Genomic DNA, 23,662 nt, shown 5'->3' with positions numbered 1-23,662 from the left:
ATTGCCACACCCTCCTCTACAGCGTTGCGGAGGAGGGTCTGGCCAATCCACACAGAATTCCGAGATGGGAGAAAAACGTGCTCTGGTTTTTTGGCATTTGTTTAAACCAATCATAATCATCATGGGCAGCGATAAGCGCCAGGTAGAGCCACGGTTCCGCTGCGAAATAGCCTCAGGAAGGAACTTGTTTTGGTGGAACATGTGTACATTCAAAAGTTGTTTTAGTCGTGCGAGAGAAAACTCACCCCCAATTTCCATTGGATGCGTAACGGCTGCGGCTCCGCTCCAGAACGGCGGCGGAGTCATTAGGTTTCCATTAAAGTCAATGTGTGTATTTCCACTGACTGCGGAAAGGCTGCGTTCCGACTCCGGCACAGCTCCGGTGGTCCGCAGCCCTCCAGAGCAGATACGCAGAGCTTCTATTTTTGCCGGATGCCAGAGAGCTCTGCAGCAATTCAGCATACGGCAGATAGTGCGGGACAGGAAGTCGAGCACAGAAACAAAATAAAAATCCGGTTAATTTTCAAAATGAAATACACCGTGCTCACTGCGGATCATATTTCCCTGCACTACACCTTGAAAACACAGCACAGAGTTGTTTCCCCTCTACTCCTCTGGATAGAAACAAACTGTTGTTGGTTTTGTGGTTCTATTCTACGTGAATTTGCGAGATCTAGCGGGTCCTCGTGACTTCAGCTGTCAGTCATGGCTGCAACAAATCCGGACCTGGTGGGTATTGACGGACGGCGGAGCACGGAGCCGTTCCGCAACGGAGCTGTTCCGCAGCGGAGCCGTTCCGCAGATTGGACAGATAGTCTAGCTAGCTGTCTGGATTTACCCTGCAGAGATCTGAGGAGCAGTTAACCATAGTCCTCATAAATCGACCGGAGTTTAAAATTCCAACACAAAGAAAGCAAAAGGTAACGGACATATGGCCGAAAAGAGGGACATCCGGTGGAATTTCCGGCGGCACTGGAGCAATCCCGGAAGTAGAAAGTCGTGGGTATAGACCAATTGTTCAGCCAGGTTTATTGGATATTCATAGCTCACATTGCATACAGGCAACATGCAGGGCTCATATATGGAAAGAAAATGTCTTTCACTTTACCAGTGTTTCTCTTTCTTTCTGCCTCTCCGCTTTCCACTCTCTCCTTAATCCTCCTCTCTGTATCATTAATGTAAGCTGTGTATATTTGTAACCCAATAGACAACACAGTTTTTATGACCACTGTCATTATAGAATTTTGAGGTCATGCTGACAGGCAACAAACACATAAGGATAAAGCCAAAGTACATAGAGCATATAGCCAACATTCGCCAGACATAAAAACTGTGGAGTACACAAAACTGTGTAATACACAATTGCACATATCAAATACATTGATATTGTTACTCTAATATGCCAGACTTCCCAGCAGCATATATCTCAAAACATGCGCAAATAAAACAAAACAAACTACATGGATAGGAAGGAAAATGTTTTGTTTGTTTTTGGACAAATCAACCCTTTAAACTGTGTTACAGGATCCACAACTGGTTAAGAACATAATGGTCCTGCTGGTGGCCCCTCACAATATAGTATTATGTTGCCCATGCATGTCCTCAGGTATTTCTAATTTAGGTACCTTACAGGGAATCATGGACACACGAGTACTTTACTGTGATGGTAATGGTGATAAAATAAAATCTAGTGTATCTTCCTCCTCATATCTGCCTTATATTTATTGAGCCCCACTGGAGATGAAATGCTGGCCCATCAATCATAAAAGCAGACAATCTGGAAGCCACACCTCCAGGAACACATTTCAGCCTTATCCAATAGTGTACAAAGTGCTGATATTGAGGAGGTATGTATCTTCCTGTTTGCTAGATAACAAAAAACCTGTGTATCTACCACTGCTATCGCCCTCATATCACACAAGAGCAATGACTAGCCACACAAATAAACACTGCACAAGATACTAATCAAATGTTAACAATACTTCTTTGTGGACTAACATTACACACACACACATACACACACACACACACACACACACACACACACACACACACACACACACACACACACACACACAGAGCTTTACTACATTACAGTTAAATACACACACAAACACCGTAGCAGCTTAGGAAAATTGTTTTCTAATTGTTTTGGTTTGAAACCACACACATAACCAGACACCCAACATGATGCAATGACCAAGCAACCAGGACTTTTTGAGCCTACCCACTTTACCCTATTAATCTTAATTATATATGTCTACAATACACACCATCCTAAGCAGTAACAAACAGATGCAATAGTTTTTCTGAAAATGTGACTTTTATTACCATTTTCATATTGTTGATTGCCATATAATTACAACAAATTGGAGGTCAAGCAAAGCTATTTTTATTTGCTACAGCATCACTGAGCACAACCACGATTTAAGGCTTTCATTTGTATGCTGTGATGTTACTGGACACAGAATAATAGATAGCATCAAACGTGTACAAACTAGAATACAATGGATGGGACCAGTTTGAGAGAAAGAAAAGGAGGGAAAAAAAACAGAATTTGACCTTTTCATCAACCCTAATCAGAGCGCTTGACCTGGCAGTGCTCCGAGCACCCGATCCCCACGTCTCACCCTGGAGTACACTCACACTAAGAGAGAGTGAATGAATGCATTTATTTGTGCACACCTTGTGGAAGGCAACGGGCAATGAGAGAGAGAGAAAGACACAGAGAGAGAGAGAGAGAGAGAGAGAGAGAGAGAGAGAGAGAGAGAAAGAGAGATGGATAGAAACAGAGAGAGCAGAGTAAGAGTATTGTAAATCTCCTGACCTTGCTCCTTGCTCTTTAGCTCTCAGTGTGAAGGAGTTTAGCCTATAGCCTTAAATATTTCAACACCGCTTGGTTGGCTGGAAAGTGCTGAGTTAGAAGAAGGGATAGAGGCCAGACCACAGCATTCAACCTCCCCCAGCAATTAACACAGCAGCAGGACATCACTGCAGTTCTCAGTGGTGTGTGTGTGTGTGTGTGTGTGTGTGTGTGTGTGTGTGTGTGTGTGTATGTGTGCATTTGTTTCTATCCATTCCTTTTCTTCAAGCACCTGTGACTTTTAGAACTGCTACTCTATTTATTCCCCCAACATTAATAGTGGAGTTTCTAAAATAGACCCCTAGCTCTTACACAGATAAAAAAAACACACTTTCATCTTTATGTTTTTTTGGTTCTCCTAAAGACTTACCAGTGACTGTGAGTTCAGTCGTCCTCCTGACCACAAAGCCACCAAACTGGACTTCACAGGTGTAATTCCCAATGTCATCTTCTTTTACCTCCTGGATAGACAGAATGTCTCTCTTCTGGATGATACTGGCACGCCATTGCTTTGGACGACACTCCTGCATATTAGAGAATGGGAGGCAGGTCAAATCTAAAAATTTTATCCAAAGGTTACTATTGATAAATCACCGGAGAAGTGGAATACAAAATGACTGGCAGTAGACAGATGGGAAGATACGGTGTACTGCATATGGTCAGAAATGAAATATTCTGGCCAAGCCTGACATTATGAAATTTAAGACCTACCCTCTGCTTCATAATGAATTAGATCCACAATATTTCAAGTGGTCTGAGCTGGACACAAAAGCTTTCGACCGTCACTGAGCGTTAGGAAAGTGTATGAATGTGGTGGGGTTGCATAGCTTGGCACTCTGACATAAAAACTCCCTATAGTAAAACGATAAGGCTTAGCCATTATCCTACTTATCTGATCAAGATTTATTGCACTGAACTAAATATTCTCCATTCAATACTCCAGTAGAGCCACAGAGGACAGAGAATGTTATTTACACTCGTCTCTGCTGGCAAAATAAGTGTGATTGTGCTGCGTCTGTGAGCATGTGTGAATATATATGTGTGTGCAGGCACAATAAGTGTCTCGGTGACACGATCCTCTCTGCAGCCCCTCGGTGCTCTGGCAGGGACAACGATGGCTCGGCGGATTCTATTCCACCATTGCTCCCGGCAACATTTGAATTCAATCACTGTGGCTCTGCAGTGGTCCAAATAACTCTAGGTTCCAGCACACCCAGTCATTACCCAGACCGTAATTGAATTCTGGAAAAACCTAGAGGTCGAGCACGGCCAGCTAATCTACTCCTGATCTGCCTGTGATTAGTCTGGCCAGAGCCCTTCACCGGGATGCACTTTGTTGTCCGCAGGCTGAGCCTGACCTGGGAAAAGCAAGAACCAAGGTGAGAGATGGGAAGGTGCATGCTGAATAAAGATCACGGGCTAGGAGCATTTGGAGGGCATCCAATCATTCCGCTGGGCAGAGAGTGACACCATACATTTTCTCCTCATACAAGTTTTAAGTTCATTATGAAAGCCATGTCTGTGGCTGCCCTCTGCTCAGTCCTTGTTCTCTTCAGATTACTCTCATTGTGGCCATTTGCATCCATACATAATCTGCCTAAGTGATATTGAACCACGTTTCTAACAAGGCTTTTAAACATAAACAGCCAAGAAATTTGACAAAAACAAACCAACGAACCATTGAAGAATATTTCACGGATGCATAATCACAAAGACATATCCTTATTACTTTTCTTAACACATAACAAATAACAGCGTTCAAGACACACACAAAAACACATAAATGAAACCTTGAGGCAAGTATACAAATAATACACAAATCGCACAGCAGTAGAGATCAATATAACCACAGAATCACACACATGCTCAGTCAGACAGTTAGCCCACCTTAAACCAGGTGATGTCCGGCTCTTTGCCAGGTTCAAGATAGTCATCTATGTCAGCACAGAGGATGTCTTTGCTCTTGCTGAGCTCAGCCTTCTCAGTTCGTCTCATGTTGGAGTTGTAGCACAGGTTTGTGTCATTCTCCGCCACAGTCAGAGACATGGACACCTTCATGCAGTACGTGGAGTTCCTGTGGGAAGATAACAACACAAGGAGATTCACCTTTACTTGTCTGATACTAGGAGTTCAGTGAGAACATATTTATCATATGTCACACTTAGTAGAGTCACGATTCTCCAAATCCACAATCGTAATTACATTTCCGATTTTAACCTTTTATTTTCCGAGCACTGATGGCTACACAATTGTTAGACTATGGAGTCTTTTTTTTTTTTTTAAGATTATTTTTTGGGGCTTTTCCCTTTATTAGATAGTGGATAGACAGGAAAGTGGGGAGAGAGAGAGGGGATGACACGCAGCAATGGGCCGCAGGTCGGATTCAAACCCGGGCCGCTACAAAGGACTCAGCCTACATGGGGTGCACGCTTTACTGGGTGAGCTAGAGGCCGCCCCAGACTATGGAGTCTTGATTCATGAAGATCAACATCATTGGTTTTTCACAAGTCACTTGGGATCAAACTGTTAAACAACAAAAAGAAGAGCCACTTTATGTTATTTTTATCCTTCACTATCCCTTCTCTGGCTCCCTTCCCCTCCCCTATTGTGGGGTTAGCAATAACGACATGTTCAGCTTTACCGAGTCAATGACTCACACTCACGAACACTATTGGATTTATGGGGGGAGTCAGCCGGGGCCTGGGAATGCTAATCAGAGAAGAGACAAACGCTGAGAGGCCCTCGCGACATGAAGGAAGGAGAAAGCTGCTTGGTCATCACAAGGAGTTAGTCTCTGCTGAACACCCCCCCCCTTAGTCTCCCAGGGTGAAGGATGTCCCTTTCTCATTCTTACTGTGTTGTTATTGTCGTCCTAATCATCATGTCAAAGCCATCCGTCATTTTCAACCCCCATCCCACTGACACAATGCCATCCCACTGCACCCGCCTCTCAAGAAGTGATTGTGAAAAGATGTTCCCTACAAAACTTACTCTACATGGCCAAAAGTATGTGGACAGGTTTGATGACTGCTCATATCTGCTCTTTGTTCCATTTATCCTGCTACACCAAATAGTTGGGCATTATTTATACTTAGTCTTATAATTCAGTTGTACCTCATTATTAAATAATAGCTATATTATAGCTATTTTTATATGTCAGATATGCACAATAACTGTTGCACCGTTCATAGTGCCAAATCCCCCAAATTTGGACATAATGTCTCTGTTTCACTTGCATATGATTGTGTGTCTATGTTGCTTTTTGTATACTTTTGTATGTGTGTATTTTTGTATATATTTTATGTTAGCACCTTGGACCATGGCAAAAGTCAAACGTCAAATGCTGTTCTAAAAAGGCGAATTTTGAGTGAGTTCTTCAATACACCAGGTCTAGTGCCTGGTCCTGAATGAAGGGTTGAAGTCAGAGTAACTGATGCTGCGGGTAGATGAACTGGAGTTTATTAAGGAATTTAGACAATGTGCCATGAAGATTGCTATTGCAGTAGTCAAGTAGGTAATGCAGTAATGAAAGCATGTATCAGAGTTTCAGCAACAGAAAAGGAGGGAGGAAGGGTAGAGGCATTCCCTTAGCTCTGAGCACTAAGGCATTGTCATGTTGAAATAAGAAAGGGCCGTCTCCAAACTGTTGTTACAAAATTGGAAGCACACTGTAATCTAAAATAGCTGTAACCTTAATGTTTTTCCTAATTTGAAGTAGGCAGCCTGTTCTAAACCATAACAGCCTCAGGCTAAAAGTCCACATACTGTACATATTTCTGTCTGTGTTTCTAGCCTTTGCCGCCTGGCCCAGTCTGGCTGTGATCTGACACGGTCAGTCACTTGAACGGGAGTCTGCGTGTACAGCCATATGGGCTTTCATTTCATTTCATTACATTACATTTACGGCTCGCCAGATGCTCCCATTCACTGTAAATGACAGGGTTTCATATGATCTACTCAGGTTATGGAAGCAATAAGGGAGTCACCTCTCTCGTATAAACACCTCTGACCCCATGTGACCATAAAACACAGATGTAGACACACACAACACGCACGCTTTAAAGACAAATGTAGTCGTTGAAGACTGGGTAGAGATGGCGATGAGAGGAGCAGAAGGAGAACAGGTACTTGGAATGAGAAAAATAAATACTGTATACTTCTACAACATAGAAGATGACTAAAAGGGCATCTGGAAAATGCTGTAGGAGGCAAAAGTAAGATATACAGAGCAATGCCCTCTTGGTGCTGAAATCTAACATTATCGACTCAATGCCTCCTGTCTAGAGGGAGTAGAGTGGGAAGGTGCGTTGCTGTAGGCTTACAGTACAGAGTATACTTGAACAATATATGGTTCTACAGAACCATTTTCCGTGCAAACACACATATGGACACATACATGCAGGTGTAGGCAAACTGACACAGCTACAAAGTCAACCCCCGCTGCTTGTTGATTTAACAGGAAGATGATCAGAAATAACCTCTCACAGTCGGTGCACCTGAGCCATTAAAGTCCTCAGGGAGCCAATAGGAGACACCTCTACATGTTAAATATTCACAGCAGGCACCCTTTGGCATTGTAGGAAGGTGTCAGTGGTGGTGCTTGATTGATGGACAGCCGGGGGTCGATGCACAGTCCTGTGGTGTCTTTCACGTCTGTCACATTATATTGGAGTGTAGCTACTTTGGATATTAGTCTGCAGCTCACGTTAGCTGTAATTCTTCACACATTATTATCTCACATGTTGGATAATGTAATCATGGAAAGGAAATACACATGGTTTCACCTTCTCCAGAACATTACTAGAACTATTATAACATAATTCATCAGGTGAAACACAGAGGGACTGTGACTGTGCGAGCGGCAGAGTGAGGAAGAGAGAGGGACAGATTGATGGATCTGAATCGATGTTACCGGCCTTATGTGAGATGACATGCAGAGGAAAGAGAGGCAGAGAAAGAGCAAAGGGGTGAAAGAGAGGGAGAGCAGAAGAAAGCGCAAGAGATTGCTATGGAAATTAAGTCACCTTCACATGAAAACTTCCGATTAGACTTACATTTCCAGACAGAGAAGGACAAAGATAACTACTCACACACATACACATTTAGCAGCACCGAGAAAAACACACAGTTCGGTGTGCCTCCATATCTCTTTTTGAGTAAAACATCTGGAGGGCTTTAGTGAAAAGCTGAACTTAACACGGGGGGATTTACCTACATTTATAGACAGTACACAACACGCCCAAAGCTACTGGAAACTCTCCTGCCATATATACAGTGCAGTCAGAAGGTATTAGGGCAGTGACACATCTTTTGTTGTGTTGGCTTTTGTACTCCAGCACACTGGGTTAGAAATGAAACCATGACTATGGCTTTAAAGTACTGACTATCAGCTTTAATTTGAGGGTGCTTACATCAAGATCAGATTGAATTGTGAAACAATGAAATCATTGTAGCATAGTGTGCTGTCAACGCTTCTAAATAGCTCATTGCCATCACTACCACAACTGGTTTGCCTTTTTTTATATATCTCATACTGACCAAAACCATAAGTAGTTATATACTGCAGCAAACATGGCGTACGGAAGTGGGCGTGTCTATGAAACCGGAAGCGGAAATAGTAAACCGGAAGTGGGCGTATATATGAAACCGGAAGTCAGAAAATCATATCCGGAAATGTAAATTATTGACCGGAAGAGGTGTGTCTATGAAGCCGGAAACAGGGGTAGGGTTAAAAACTAGTTAAACGTGTTCTGACAATCTTTGTGACTGCTTTGTTTCAAGGGGGCCAACTTTTTTATTTCTTTCCTTCATTTATTTTTTGTTTTAACTTTTTTAATGTACATAAGTACTACATGTAGAATATGTAGCAATGAGGTAGAAATGATTATAAAGAATACCAGATAATAAAAAAAAAAACTACATAAGGATGGAATCAAAATCTTGGAGAGAATGTGCCCACTTAACTAAATTATGTTATATCCTAATAATGGTGTTTCAGGTAGCTTTAGACTTTACCAAATACTTAAAAGGTCAGTCCTCAGACATTTATTTTGTTTTTCTGACTCTGGGGAAAATGGGTTGTTGTTATAAGTAGTGTAATACTGGGTGTAAAAAAGTTGTTGAGAGGCCTAACATTAGTGAGACCAAACTGTTTTTTAATTTTTAATTTAACCATCTAGTCATCCTGTTCATTTTATAAAAAGAGTTTACCAAAATACTATAGCCTCTGTGCTATCTCTTCATACATTTAGGCAATTCAATAAGATATAATACACCTAACTATATGTTAGGCTCCAAATAAGTTTTTGGAAGTCCTAGCATTAGTTTTCAACCATCTGAGCTATTATAACCTAATAATAATATTGTTTGATGTAACTTTAGACCAAAGACATAAAAAGGTCTATCCTCAGACATTTTTTAGTTTCTGACTCTGGGAAAAATGGGAAGAAACAGTACTGTAGGAGTCAAAAAGTAGTTTTTGTTTATATTTTAAGAACAATAGTTCTTATTTTAAGACTTACTTTAAGACTTTGTTTATAGTTCTGATCCACTGATATTGATTGACAGCTAGGGCACTGATTGACAAATAGGCTGCACCATAGTAATTGTGATTGTAATATAATTAAATGAGCTAAAGGGGGAAGTTGGAAACATTAGTGCAAAGTTTTGGGTGTCCTTGCTTTAGTTGAGACCAAACAGTTTTTAACCATCTAGTCATCCTGTTCATCTTATTTGATTTTTACCAAAAATACTGTAATCTCTGATCTATCTATACATTTTAGGCTATTCAATAAGATCTTTTTCACTTCCATTCACTGGGCCTCCCCTGAAACAGTTTCAGTTTCCCTGGGGAGCCCCGCCTGTGTCTTGATTTGAAGGGTGTAAAAAACTAGTTAAACGTGTTAAACCATCCTACAGGGGGTGTCTTGATTTGAAGGGTATAAGGGTCCGTGTTCTAACGACAGTCTTTGTGTCTGCTTTGTTTCAAGGGGCCAACTTTTATTTCATTTCTTCATTTCTTTTTTGTTTTAACTTTTTAAAGTACATAAGTACTACATGTACAATATGTAGCATGAGGTATAAATGATTATAAAGAATACCAGATATAAAACTACATAAGGATGGAATCAAAATCTTAAGCAGTTCTCAACTAAATGTAATTACAGAAATAGTGACAGTCTTTGAATAACAGTGATTCAAGTGGCTAAGTTGGCATCCCTGTGAGACTCCATGTGCTTATCATAGGTTCAGCTCATGGGATGGTTGTGACTGTAACCTTTCATTACGTCTCTCAATAACGAATAACCTTTTTCATTATAACATCTAAAGCATGTGAAATATACACCCTATCTGAATATCTGTCATTTATTTTCCTTATATCAGGTCTGTCTGTATGGCGTTTTACTCTCTAGCTGTAATGCAAATAAAAAAAACACAAATATAACTTCTTATCCATATGCATTATGTTACACTGTACTCTATTGCACCTTTAGGGAGACCAAAGAAAGAAGCAAATACGTGATAAGATCTGTTGTTGTCGGAGTTATTACAAGTACTACTTAATTTGAGTGGAACATTTCCCCTTTTTAACATACATTACTCATGAACAATTGCCCTCTTAAACTTGTGAAATCTGTGCTTGTTAATGGCACTTAGGGCTTCTTATCGCCTTCTTGTCAAAAACCTTGCAATAACTATAACTACTTCTTAAAATTAGCAATCATGGAGAAACAATTATATTACAGTGTGACATTTTCTGCTAATAGCTATCTACGTTGTATTTTTTTTTTTTAAAGATAAACAAATTAGCCATGTTTCTATTTTTACTGGTGAATAAACTCAAACAGGATAAAACTGAAAAAAACTTCAAATGTGTTACAAAACTCACATATCTCTTGAAAATATTTGACATACCGTGATACAGCAACTTAACAATGCCCAGTGAGAGTACTATCGTCAATTTCAAATATTCACAGCTCACACTGGGGCATTAAGGTCACTGATATTCACAACTTCTTCAAACAAATCATCATATTCAAAAGAAAGCGGTTTTACTTTGGCTTCAAGGAAGTTTTGAGCCAATAAACACCACAAAGTGCAGTAACAAATAACAGAAATGTAAATGTTTTTTTAATATTGGTCTAATTTTCTTGTGTAACTACATACTTTTCACGTTTAAAGCTTCCAAAAGAACATTGGAAGAGTGACTTGACTTTTATTTTTTTGCTGGACACTTTCATGTGTAAACAAGTTTGGCTATTGACCCCCTGGATGGGGTGTGTGAGCGTCCGGTTGTACTAAAAGGCAGACAGCTAGAGACAGCTACTCATTTATCCTTATGTACATTTTGTTTTAAGCCTGTTTCTCGCTAGCCAAAATTAATAAGCAATTAATATTACAGTTAACCTGAATTACATATGCACCTTGCTAACCATGCTAGCTAACCATCAGGTCCTTATTGCAAAACTGTCTTATTTTAATGTCTCCCCTTTAGCAACAAAATGGATTGAGTTGTATCTAACTGGTAGAGAACAATATGTTTTTGTGAGCGGTTATCGTTAATCAGCTCTTGGCTTATGCACAGGGTTACCACAAGGATCGATACTTGACCACTTTTGTTTAGTTTATATATTAATGCCCTGAAGGCCAAACACTAATGTATGCGGACGACACCGTAGTATATGTGTATGTGAATTAGAAGGTTACCTCGTGCGGTGCTTCTGGTGATCTGACTGCTGTTGTTAGGTTGTGTTATGAAAGAGTTCAAAGGAGTAGGAGCAGTGTTATGCAGAATTTTGTACACCAGACAAATGTTTTTGTATTTAATTACATCTTCCCAGCTCAGCAGTTTATGGTTATTTAGGATAATACAGTGATGCGAGCTGTTCGGCTTCTGGTCCAAAACTTTGAGTGTTTTCTTGCAAAGAGTAGCTAATGGCTTTAATGATGAGCTGTTAGTTTGTCCCCACCTTGTCAGACAATATGTTAGATGTGACATAATCATAGCACCCATAAATAATTTGGCAGTATTAAAAGTTAAGGCATTACTAATATATTTAAAATTTGCTAGGCTAAACTTGACCCTATTGCACACTTTCTTAATATGCGCTTTAAAAGCAAGATTAGAGTCGATAAAATGCCCAGATACTTAAATTGTGACACAATCATAATGTTTTGCCCTGAGATGGTTATATTTGACACAATGTTACATTGTCTTTTTGTGAAAAAACATTCCTACAGTTTTATTTACATTAAGATGAAGGTAGGAACGATTTAGCCAATAGGTGATCTGATCCATGGCTGTGGTCAGTTTAGCAGCAGCCGCCAGATGTTTTGTCTTGGCATGCACATATACTACGGTGTCGTCCGCATACATTAGTGTTTGGCCTTCAGGGCATTAATATATAAACTAAACAAAAGTGGTCAAGTATCGATCCTTGTGGTAACCCTGTGCATAAGCCAAGAGCTGATTAACGATAACTGCTCACAAAAACATATTGTTCTCTACCAGTTAGATACGACTCAATCCATTTTGTTACTAAAGGGGAGACATTAAAATAAGACAGTTTTGCAATAAGGACCTGATGGTTAGCTAGCATGGTTAGCAAGGTGCATATGTAATTCAGGTTAACTGTAATATTAATTGCTTATTAATTTTGGCTAGCGAGAAACAGGCATTTGTTACTGCACTTTGTGGTGTTTATTGGCTCAAAACTTCCTTGAAGCCAAAGTAAAACTGCTTTCTTTTGAATATAATGATTTGTTTGAAGAAGTTGTGAATATCAGTGACCTTAATGCCCCAGTGTGAGCTGTGAATATTTGAAATTGATGATAGTACTCTCACTGGGCATTGTTAAGTTGCTGTATCACGGTATGTCAAATATTTTCAAGAGATATGTGAGTTTTGTAACACATTTGAAGTTTTTTTCAGTTTTATCCTGTTTGAGTTTATTCACCAGTAAAAATAGAAACATGGCTAATTTGTTTATCTTTTAAAAATAAAAAAAAACAACGTAGATAGCTATTAGCAGAAAATGTCACACTGTAATATAATTGTTTCTCCATGATTGCTAATTTTAAGAAGTAGTTATAGTTATTGCAAGGTTTTTGACAAGAAGGCGATAAGAAGCCCTAAGTGCCATTAACAAGCACAGATTTCACAAGTTTAAGAGGGCAATTGTTCATGAGTAATGTATGTTAAAAAGGGGAAATGTTCCACTCAAATTAAGTAGTACTTATAATAACTCCGACAACAACAGATCTTATCACGTATTTGCTTCTTTCTTTGGTCTCCCTGAAGGTGCAATAGAGTACAGTGTAACACAATGCATATGGATAAGAAGTTATATTTGTGTTTTTTTTATTTGCATTACAGCTAGAGAGTAAAACGCCATACAGACAGACCTGATATAAGGAAAATAAATGACAGATATTCAGATAGGGTGTATATTTCACATGCTTTAGATGTTATAATGAAAAAGGTTATTCGTTATTGAGAGACGTAATGAAAGGTCACAGTCACAACCAACCCATGAGCTGAACCTATGATAAGCACATGGAGTCTCACAGGGATGCCAACTTAGCCACTTGAATCACTGTTATTCAAAGACTGTCACTATTTCTGTAATTACATTTAGTTGAGAACTGCTTAAGATTTTGATTCCATCCTTATGTAGTTTTATATCTGGTATTCTTTATAATCATTTATACCTCATGCTACATATTGTACATGTAGTACTTATGTACTTTAAAAAGTTAAAACAAAAAAGAAATGAAGAAATGAAATAAAAGTTGGAATGGAAGTGAAAAAGATCTTATTGAATAGCCTAAAATGTATAGATAGATCAGAGATTACAGTATTTTTGGTAAAAATCAAATAAGATGAACAGGATGACTAGATGGTTAAAAACTGTTTGGTCTCAACTAAAGCAAGGACAACCAAAACTTTGCACTAATGTTTCCAACTTCCCCCTTTAGCACATTTAATTATATTACAATCACAATTACTATGGTGCAGCCTATTTGTCAATCAGTGCCCTAGCTGTCAATCAATATCAGTGGATCAGAACTATAAACAAAGTCTTAAAGTAAGTCTTAAAATAAGAACTATTGTTCTTAAAATATAAACAAAAGCTACTTTTTGGCTCCTACAGTACTGTTTCTTCCCATTTTTCCCAGAGTCAGAAACTAAAAAATGTCTGAGGACAGACCTTTTTTTATGTATTTGGTCTAAAGTTACATCAAACAACATTATTATTAGGCACCCCACAGTGAATGGTAGTGACATTAGTTACATTACATAAGTTATCATTAAAAGATCTTATTGAATAGCCTATAATGTATGAAGAGATAGATCAGAGATTACAGTACTTTTGGTAAAAATCAAATAAGATGAACAGGATGACTAGATGGTTCAAAAATTGTCTGGTCTCAACTAAAGCTAGGACCCCCAAAACTATGCACTCATGTTTCCAACTACCCTTTATTACATTAATTATATCACATTCATAATTACTATGGTGCAGCCTATTTTTTCAATCAGTGGCCTAGCTGTATAGGTAAAATATCAGTGGATCAGAACTATAATCAAAATAAGGTAAGTAAACTGTTTGGTCTCAACTAATGTTAGGAACCCCAAAACTTTGCACTAATGTTTCCAACTTCCCTTTATTACATTAATTATATCACATTTACAATTACTATGGTGCAGCCTATTTGTTAATCATTTCCCTAGCTGTCAATCAAAATCAGTGGATCAGAACTATAATCAAAATAAGGTAAGTCTTAAAATAATAACTATTGTTCTTAAAATATAAACAAAAACTACTTTTTGACTCCTACAGTACTGTTTCTCCCCATTTTTCCCAGAGTCAGAAACTAAAAAATGTCTGAGGATAGACCTTTTTATGTCTTTGGTCTAAAGTCACATCAAACAATATTATTATTAGGCTATAATAGCTCAGATGGTTGAAAACTAATGTTAGGACTTCCAGAAACTTATTTGGAGCCTAACATATAGTTAGGTGTATTATATCTTATTGAATTGCCTAAATGTATGAAGAGATAGCACAGAGGCTATAGTATTTTGATAAACTCTTTTTATAAAATGAACAGGATGACTAGATGGTTAAATTAAAAATTAAAAAACAGTTTGGTCTCACTAATGTTAGGCCTCTCAACAACTTTTTTACACCCAGTATTACACTACTTATAACAACAACCCATTTTCCCCAGAGTCAGAAAAACAAAATAAATGTCTGAGGACTGACCTTTTAAGTATTTGGTAAAGTCTAAAGCTACCTGAAACACCATTATTAGGATATAACATAATTTAATTAAGTGGGCACATTCTCTCCAAGATTTTGATTCCATCCTTATGTAGTTTTTTTTTTATTATCTGGTATTCTTTATAATCATTTCTACCTCATTGCTACATATTCTACATGTAGTACTTATGTACATTAAAAAAGTTAAAACAAAAAATAAATGAAGGAAAGAAATAAAAAAAGTTGGCCCCCTTGAAACAAAGCAGTCACAAAGACTGTCAGAACACGTTTAACTAGTTTTTAACCCTACCCCTGTTTCCGGCTTCATAGACACACCTCTTCCGGTCAATAATTTACATTTTCCGGATATGACTCCCCCCCTCCTGACTTCCGGTTTCATATCCACTTCCGGTTTACTATTTCCGCTTCCGGTTTCATAGACACGCCCACTTCCGTCCGCCATGCTTGCTGCAGTATATAACTACTACCATAGATAACCACATTTGTCTTATTGTAGTAAACATATTGATAACCTGTGTTAAGGAGGGACAATTCTTTTCTAAGTTAAAGATTATAGAGTGACAGCAAGCTGCAACCTCCGGTGCTGAAAAATGAAGCTGAAGGGCCAAAAACTGTATTTCATTGAGTGGCCACTTGAGGCTGGCTCTAAAAGGAAGTCAATCCTCATAGACCCCCATGTTAAAATGCCCAACTCTACAGCAGAAAAAAACATGTTTGCAGCCTGGTACAAAAATGATTTTGGTCTCTATAGCTAAGTTCCCCCTTCATAAATGTGTTACAACTCAATTATATTCAGGCTTAAAGTTCTGCATAATTAGGGTTTCTGCTTTGAGTGACAGGTGGGTGCCATCATAGGAGGAGAGCATAGACTGTCGGCTTCATTCAGCCTGCCTCAGCTCCATCAACGCTCCACCTCTTTGCCCATTTTTGGATTAGCCGATGTCAGGCACTGCCAGATGGCAATTGCAGCAGCCAACCGGGAGCCGCCTACTTCGAGCTTCATTTTGGCTCCCCAGAAAGTTATGGTTGACGTCACGGAGACTACGTCCACATTCTATACAGTCTATGGGTGACAGGAATCATTCAGTTAGCATGTTTTGATGTTTTAGACAATATCCTCTCAAATTATTTCAGATATCAAAGAAATTTTATTATATCCACAAGATGATGATTTTGCATGTGCTTGTTTATTAAAAATGCATGTCAATGCAGCAGCAAGCTGTCTTGTGTTAGTCTTCTTATTTTATTTGGTTTTGATGTTGAGTCTTGGTGATATTGAATGTAGCATTACATGTGATAACAAATATACTCTACTGGATTGTTTCATTATATTTTATTTGAAATTTAATGACTGAAATTACATTTTGCTACTATTCAAACATCTATGACAAAATGAAACATACATTGAGAGGCGGAGGTCATTGAAGACACTGAATTAGGTCTCAGGACTCATTTACATTGAAATAACTTATGTGAAATATGACACATACTGTGCATGCTCATTCTGACATACTATACAGGACCAGTTGCACGTAATGTGATTTTAACTGCATGTGTTAATGATGAGATTTTTACAACCCAGTAACTTATTAAGGTTTTGGATTATTACACACTGAGCCGCTTTTTATTAGGTTTATTAGGTCCATATTACTGTAAGTAAATTGAATACCAAATCAATCAGTTCTGCAATAAAGCCTACCTTTACAAAGGTTACTAAGGCAGGCTGCGTCAGTGGCTTATTTCCAATCTAAGCTCAAAACATACTTTAATCACACTGCCTTCCCTGATTTCACCTGATTCTAGTTTTTATTTTGTTTTATGGGTTTTACTATTTTAGCTTCCATGTTGCTCTTTTCGCACATCTATTTTGTTATTGCTGTTCTTTTTTTGTGTTTTTATGTGAAGCACTTTGTAACTTTGTTTTCACAAGTGCTACTGTATATGAATAAAGATATTATTATTATTATTACTGTGTATATTCTTTAATTTTTTGATAATAATATGTCAGAGAGGCATTGATTCAACTCTATAGTCACATGGTTGTGTGATATTTGTCCCTAGTAATGTCAATGAGGGTTGTTATGATATTAGGTGTTATTCAGATCTCTGAGGTTTGGGTAAATGAAGGTGTTCTATTGCATGTACTGTATGAACAACGAAGAAAAGACTAAGGCATATTTTTCCTCTCTTTGCCCGGAGGGAGTTTTAGGGAAGAATGTTTAGGTCATATGTGCTAAAATGTGTGACTCAAGAGCTTATTTCCTAACCAAAAGACAATTGATTTCAGCTCAGAGGCAAATCTCACACAGTGTTCTGATTAGGGTATCTGAGAAGTCTAAAATCCCCCCCAGCTCAACACAAACACCGAGAAACACAGAGCTCGGGGCACTTTTTACAAATGTAGTGCTCTACAGAGTTGAAGTACTGTATATGCTCTGAATTTCAAACAGCATTTGAATGGGAACTAAGCTTTGTTAGAAGACATTGTCAATAATCAAAAACAACATTAATTTACAGTGAGACAACACTGTTTGTGCCAGATTAGTCCTACAGAGTGCAGCAAAGAATTGCGGTATAGGCTGGGGTATCATTGCACACAGGCACACTCCCCTCAGTCACGCTCAATGTATCCTGCAAACCTCTCTGGGTCTTTAAGAGCCCTTTGACTGGGTTTATTAAAAACTCTCTGAAATGAAGAGCTGCATGAGCCGTTTATTGAGGGATGTTCTCCACTGTAAAGGTTAATAAGTTACTGCCACATAATTATGCATCTTGTTTTAGGAAGAAACTCTCTGTAATGGCCCACTACAGAGTGTGTATGTTTGGGTGTTTGTATTCAGTTATCTCTCTTTGTCTTTATTTATCCCCCCGCCACTTCACATGGTAAGATAAATTTGCTAATGGGATCAGACAGTTGCATTTGATTTAAGTGAACACATCAGTTACACGTTTCAGGAACAATTAAGAGGAATCACTTAATTACATTATGATCATTATGTAGCTGATGCAACTTACTTTAAGAACATTCTTGGTTGATTTTTAATTCAGAAATAACATTCTCAACTTCCAGTGACGCCATGGGTATGCTTGCAGCATTGTAAGTTAGCTCCGCTGGACAAAATTAAAGATAAGAGTGACAACTACAATATTTTGACGCTGAAACGTAAAAGATAGATTCATGAAACATGAGTTCCTCCGGTGGTCATAGGAGACAGGATAAACCTAAACCCTCACGGGGAAAAGATGATAATAAGCCGAATCCACCGAGCCCATCTAGCAAAACCAAGGCTAGCAGCAACAGGTGATCAAGACAGACACAACCACACTAAATTGGCCCTTAGCCGTGTGGAACAAACTATTTCGGACATAAAGGACCAGCTGGCGGAACATGAAGAGAGAATGGACTGGAGGAGAGAGTCTGTGTGGCCGAAGATGCGAAGATGCGACACGCAGGGCGCTGAGTTACCTGCTACACCGGGATATCGACCTGTCGGCAAAATGTGATGACCTCCAAAACAGACCGAGACTAAACAATATCAGGATCTTTCAAATCCCGGAGGGAAGTGAAGGGAAAGATATGACTGGATTTGTTAAAGACCTACTCCTGAAAGAACTTAAAATACCATCAGACCTGGACATTAAGATTGAAAGGGCACATCGGTCACTGGTGGCCAAACCTAAAGATGCAACAGCTCCACCAAGATCAATTAAGGACACAGTCATAAGGCAGGCATGGAGCCAGGGGCCAGTCTTTCAGGGCAAGCGGATCTACTTTGACCAGGACTACTCCCCCAATCTACAGCAGAAACGGACAAGGGTCCGAGAAGTTATCAAACAGCTTAAAAAGATGGACATACAGGTGAGGTGTCTGTACCCAGCACAACTGAGAGTGAAGCTGAACACCGGGGAGAAGACCTTCGCATCACTAACGAGTGCCGCGGTACTGCTGAAGGAGCTGGGGGTTGACGTGCGCTGTGGGGAGAGGGAGCGCATCGAGGAGGAGCTGAAGGATGGATGGAGGAGCCAAGAGAGGAGAAAGAAGGGAGTGTTTCTGTCACCAGCTGATCTCAGGGCCCTGCAGGAGGAGGACTAAAGGGAATCTACCATTAAGATGGATAAAAAGTTTGTTTCAACTAAACCTGTGGTAAGGTTATATAATTAACGGACCTATAGGAATACCATAAGCGCCACTAACGTTATATATAAATAACGTATATTGTTGTTACATCATAAGGTAATGTGTTAGAGAGTCCAGAAGGAGGATATGCTGGAGTACATGAGTGGTATACACTCACCCGGACCTTTTTTACATGTTAGTGTAGTATTGGTCACACTTGCACTGTGTGTCCTTTTTCCCACAGAGTGAAAGGTCACACCTCTCTGCCGCAATACCACCGGGGACCTGGCGCAGCCACAGTTCACCCGCTGCGTCAGGTTGATGAGGTGGAAGTTCAGTTCTGTGTTACAGTGTTCTTTGTTTTCTGTTTTTCCTGACACATGTTACAGGCTGTACAATGTTTTGTTAATGATTAGATTCACTTTGACATCCAAGTGTAAACAGGTAGGGAGCAATATCGTAAGATTATACGAAGTCCATGGCTGAGCTGAATTTCATAATTTATAATTTATCAAAAGGAAAAAGACTTTGGGACAATTAAAGAGGTTACACTGCTCTGTTGCTTTAATTCAGGAAACACACCTGCCTGAGACTGAGCATTTAAAACTGAAGAGAGAGTGGGTGGATCAGGTTTATAGTGCATCATATGGGAGGAAAAAGAAGAGAGGTGTTGCTATACTATTTAATAAATCCGTGTACTACAACAATGAGAAAATCTTTCAAGACAATGAAGGCCGGTACATTATGGTGATAGGCACAATTGGGGGAATAAAGATAACCATACTTAATGTGTATGCCCCAAATGAAGACTGCCCACACTTTATCAAAAAAGTTGCAACTCTACTAGCAGATAAAAGTGAGGGTATTATACTAGTGGGGGGCGATCTTAACTGCACTCTGGATTCAAAATTGGACAGGTTACCTGCAATAAGAAAATCTCAATCTCAAATGTCTAAGGGGCTATCAGACATGATGAAGGAACTAGGCCTTGTAGACGTTTGGCAACAGCTCCACCCAAATGAGAGAGATTTCACTTTTATGTCTCAAGTACATAGGAGTTATTCGAGGATAGACCTCTTTTGCATATCAAAAACTGAACTATATAGAATTAAAGAAAATACAATTGAGCCAGTCACTAGCTCAGACCACAGCCCTGTGACCATGAAAATTAATTTAGGAGTAGACAACCACTTTAGACACTGGAGACTTAATGTCTCACTACTAATAGATATAAACATCAGGCAAGAAATACGGGGAGCTCTAACTGAGTATTTCACTATAAATGACGATGATAGTGTCTCCCCCTCAGTTGTATGGAATGCCAGTAAGGCCACGATGAGAGGAAAGATTATTTCTATAGGATCTAGAATAAAGAAACAAAGGCTTGCAAAACAACAAGGATTGGAAACTGAAATAAAAAAATTAACAAGGGAACATAAACAATTTGGAAAGCAAGATACTCTTAAAAAGTTAAAGGTAATTAGACAACAATTGGATGAGGCTATGACATATAAGGCAGAGGGAGCTCTTATATATATATATATATATATATATATTAATAGAAAATATTATGAAATGGGGAATAAAGCTAGTAGGCTACTGGCTTTTCAACTCAGAAAAGCCCAATCTAGCCATGCAGTTCCCAAGATCAGGAACCCTGAAGGCAGTCAGGTTGAGACCGATCCTACTAAAATATCAGACTCCTTTGCTACATATTACAAACAGCTATATAGGGCGGAAGAACTAGAATTTAAAATTAATAAACTATCAAGTGAGAAAGCAGAACTCTTAATAAAATCCATCACAGAGAGCGAAATTAGAGAAACCATCACCAAACTAAAAAACAATAAAACACCAGGAACAGATGTTTTTTCTGGAGAATACTATAAAATCTTTGAGAATGAGCTCACTCCCATATTATGTAAATTCTATAATTACGTTCTAACATCTGGCGACCCCCCAAATTCATGGTCAGAAGCAATATTAAAAGTCATACATAAGGAGGGGATGGACCCCATACAATGCACCAGCTATCGCCCAATAAGTTTACTTTGTGTAGATTATAAAATCCTGACTTCTATAATGGCTACCAGAATCCAAAAAAATATAAAGAAATTAATTCAACCAGATCAGACGGGATTCATACTAGGACGTCAAGGAACAAATAACATAAGGAGAACCCTGAACCTGCAGGCAATAGCGGCAGGGGACAAACAAGACGCAGAGAAGGCATTTGATCGAGTTGACTGGGTATTTCTGAGGCAGACACTGATAGAAGTGGGCTTTGGGAAATAATTTGTGGCTTGGATCAACCTATTGTATAAGGAGCCCAGCTCCAAAATTAGAGTTAATGGTCACTGTTCTAGCTTTTTCAGGATCGAGCGGGGTGTGAGACAAGGGGATTCGCTGTCGCCCATCTTATTTGCTCTTAGTGTTGAGCCTTTGGCAGAGGCGATACGGTCAAAATATACAGATTCAAGGGATAGAGGATCCATAAGATCCATAAGATAGCTTTGTTTGCGGACGATATTTTACTTTTTGTAAAAAATCCACTTCTTTCCATCCCTGCACTTATGAAATGCCTGCATGAATATGGGTCAGTGTCTGGATACAAAATTAATGAAAATAAATCAGAAGCCATGATGATCTCAGGTACCTGGCCTACACAATTAAATAACAAGGTCTCTTTTCGCTGGTCCAAACAAGGAAATAGGTATTTGGGAATTATTATTACACCCAACCCTGTTCAATTGTTCGAGGCAAATTACAACAAATTAATTAAACAAATAAAAAATGATGTGACACGTTGGGAGGTCCTTCCCCTTTCTTTAATTGGCAGAGTAGAAACAGTAAAAATGAACCTATTACCAAGACTTCTTTTTTTGTTTCAATCCCTTCCTGTAAGAGTACCTGCTTCCACTTTAAACATGTTGGACAAATTAATCTCAACATTTATTTGGCAAAAGAAGAGACCGAGGGTAAGATTAAAATCCCTTCATTTACCCAAAGACAAGGGAAGTCTAGGCTTGACAAACCTTAAAAATTATTATTGGGCTGCACAAATAAATGCAATAGTGGCATGGATCAGAAATGACCGGGAAGCAATATGGACTCAGATAGAGCAGGACTCAGTTAGGGGCATTTCCTTATCAGTACTACCATTTATTGATACAAAGTCAGTCAGTAAAATCAAAATAAAGAACGAATGGATAAAACACACTTTAAAAGTCTGGACAACAGTGAAAAAAATGCTCAGGGGACCAGAGTCGATCTCAAGGGCCATGTTGATAGTAGGAAAAATAGAATTCCCACTTTCCGTGTGGTATAGCGGGTTTAGAAGGTGGGCCGATAAAGGTCTCTGTACAATTAATCAACTTTTTAAAGAAACAGAATTCAAATCATTCCCTCAACTTCAAGAACAATTTGGCCTCCCATCAAAGGATTTGTATAGGTACCTCCAGATAAGACACTATATCACAAGCCATAAGGAAAGGGAGCTGGTCAGCAAAAACCCAAATGAAATAGAAGAGTACTTTATCAGTGTTCTGGAGAGGCATTTCCCAACGAAAAAACACATATCTAATATATATAAAAGGTTAACGACTGGCACTTCACAAAACACGGACTACATTAAGGAAAAATGGGAATTAGAATTGAATGTTATAATTGAAGATTCTACATGGATGGACAAGTTGTCATAAGGGAATTAGTAGCCAACTGTGGAAAGAATTTGACTGGAAGGTAAAGATCACACATTTTTTGAGATTGTCCAGCAATACAAGGATTTTGGGATCATGTTAAAAAGGAAATTGATACTATTTTGGAGGTAGATGTCACTCCAGAACCAATGTTGTTTTTGTTGGGAGCCATACCCAAAGACCTATATAATGCAGATCAGCGATATATTCTGAGGATTCTTTTATTAGTAGTAAAGAAAATGATTACAGTGAACTGGAGGGATGTAAAACCGCCAACAATAGGTCAATGGGTCCAGAGACTGAAAAATGTATACAGGATGGAGCGAATGACGGCAAGTCTGCAGCTGACTATGGACACTTTTGTGCAAAGATGGACTTGTATTTCAAGGTACCTGGGGGTCTGATGGATGGGATGATGTGATAGAGTACTGTTGGGAAGGGATGCCTATCTAAATTCCTCTTTGGAAAATTTTGCTTAGCTACTATTCACAGATATTTACCCCTCTGCCTGTTGTTGATATTGTTGTTGTTGTTACTATTATTAATATTATAACTATTCTATGTATATTTAATTTATCTTATTATTATTATTATTATTATTTTTTTTTTACGCACTTATTTCTATTTTGCTTGATATTTACTTATTTAATCTTTTCTCTTTCCTTTTTTTTTCGTTTATTCTTATTGTAAACTATAT

At 38.8% G+C, this 23,662-nt stretch overlaps 1 protein-coding gene across 5 annotated transcripts in view; it reads right to left on the bottom strand.

The window, feature by feature from the left end:
• The window catches only part of il1rapl1a (interleukin 1 receptor accessory protein-like 1a), a 190,790-nt gene that overhangs the window by 88,182 nt on the left and 78,946 nt on the right, over positions 1–23,662 (bottom strand). For all 5 annotated transcript variants that reach the window (XM_036004285.1, XM_031293733.2, XM_036004286.1 and 2 more), the window contains exons 4-5: positions 4,751–4,937; positions 3,234–3,387 (exon numbers count right to left, since the gene is read on the bottom strand). In XM_036004285.1, coding sequence (XP_035860178.1) covers positions 3,234–3,387; positions 4,751–4,937 — 341 coding nt within the window. The remainder of the gene's footprint in view (positions 1–3,233; positions 3,388–4,750; positions 4,938–23,662) is intronic.

This window comes from Sander lucioperca, chromosome 8, assembly GCF_008315115.2.
Source record: "Sander lucioperca isolate FBNREF2018 chromosome 8, SLUC_FBN_1.2, whole genome shotgun sequence".
Taxonomy (NCBI): domain Eukaryota; kingdom Metazoa; phylum Chordata; class Actinopteri; order Perciformes; family Percidae; genus Sander; species Sander lucioperca.
The sequence above is the reverse complement of the archived record's forward strand: the minus strand, read 5'-3'. Positions and strand labels throughout refer to the sequence as shown.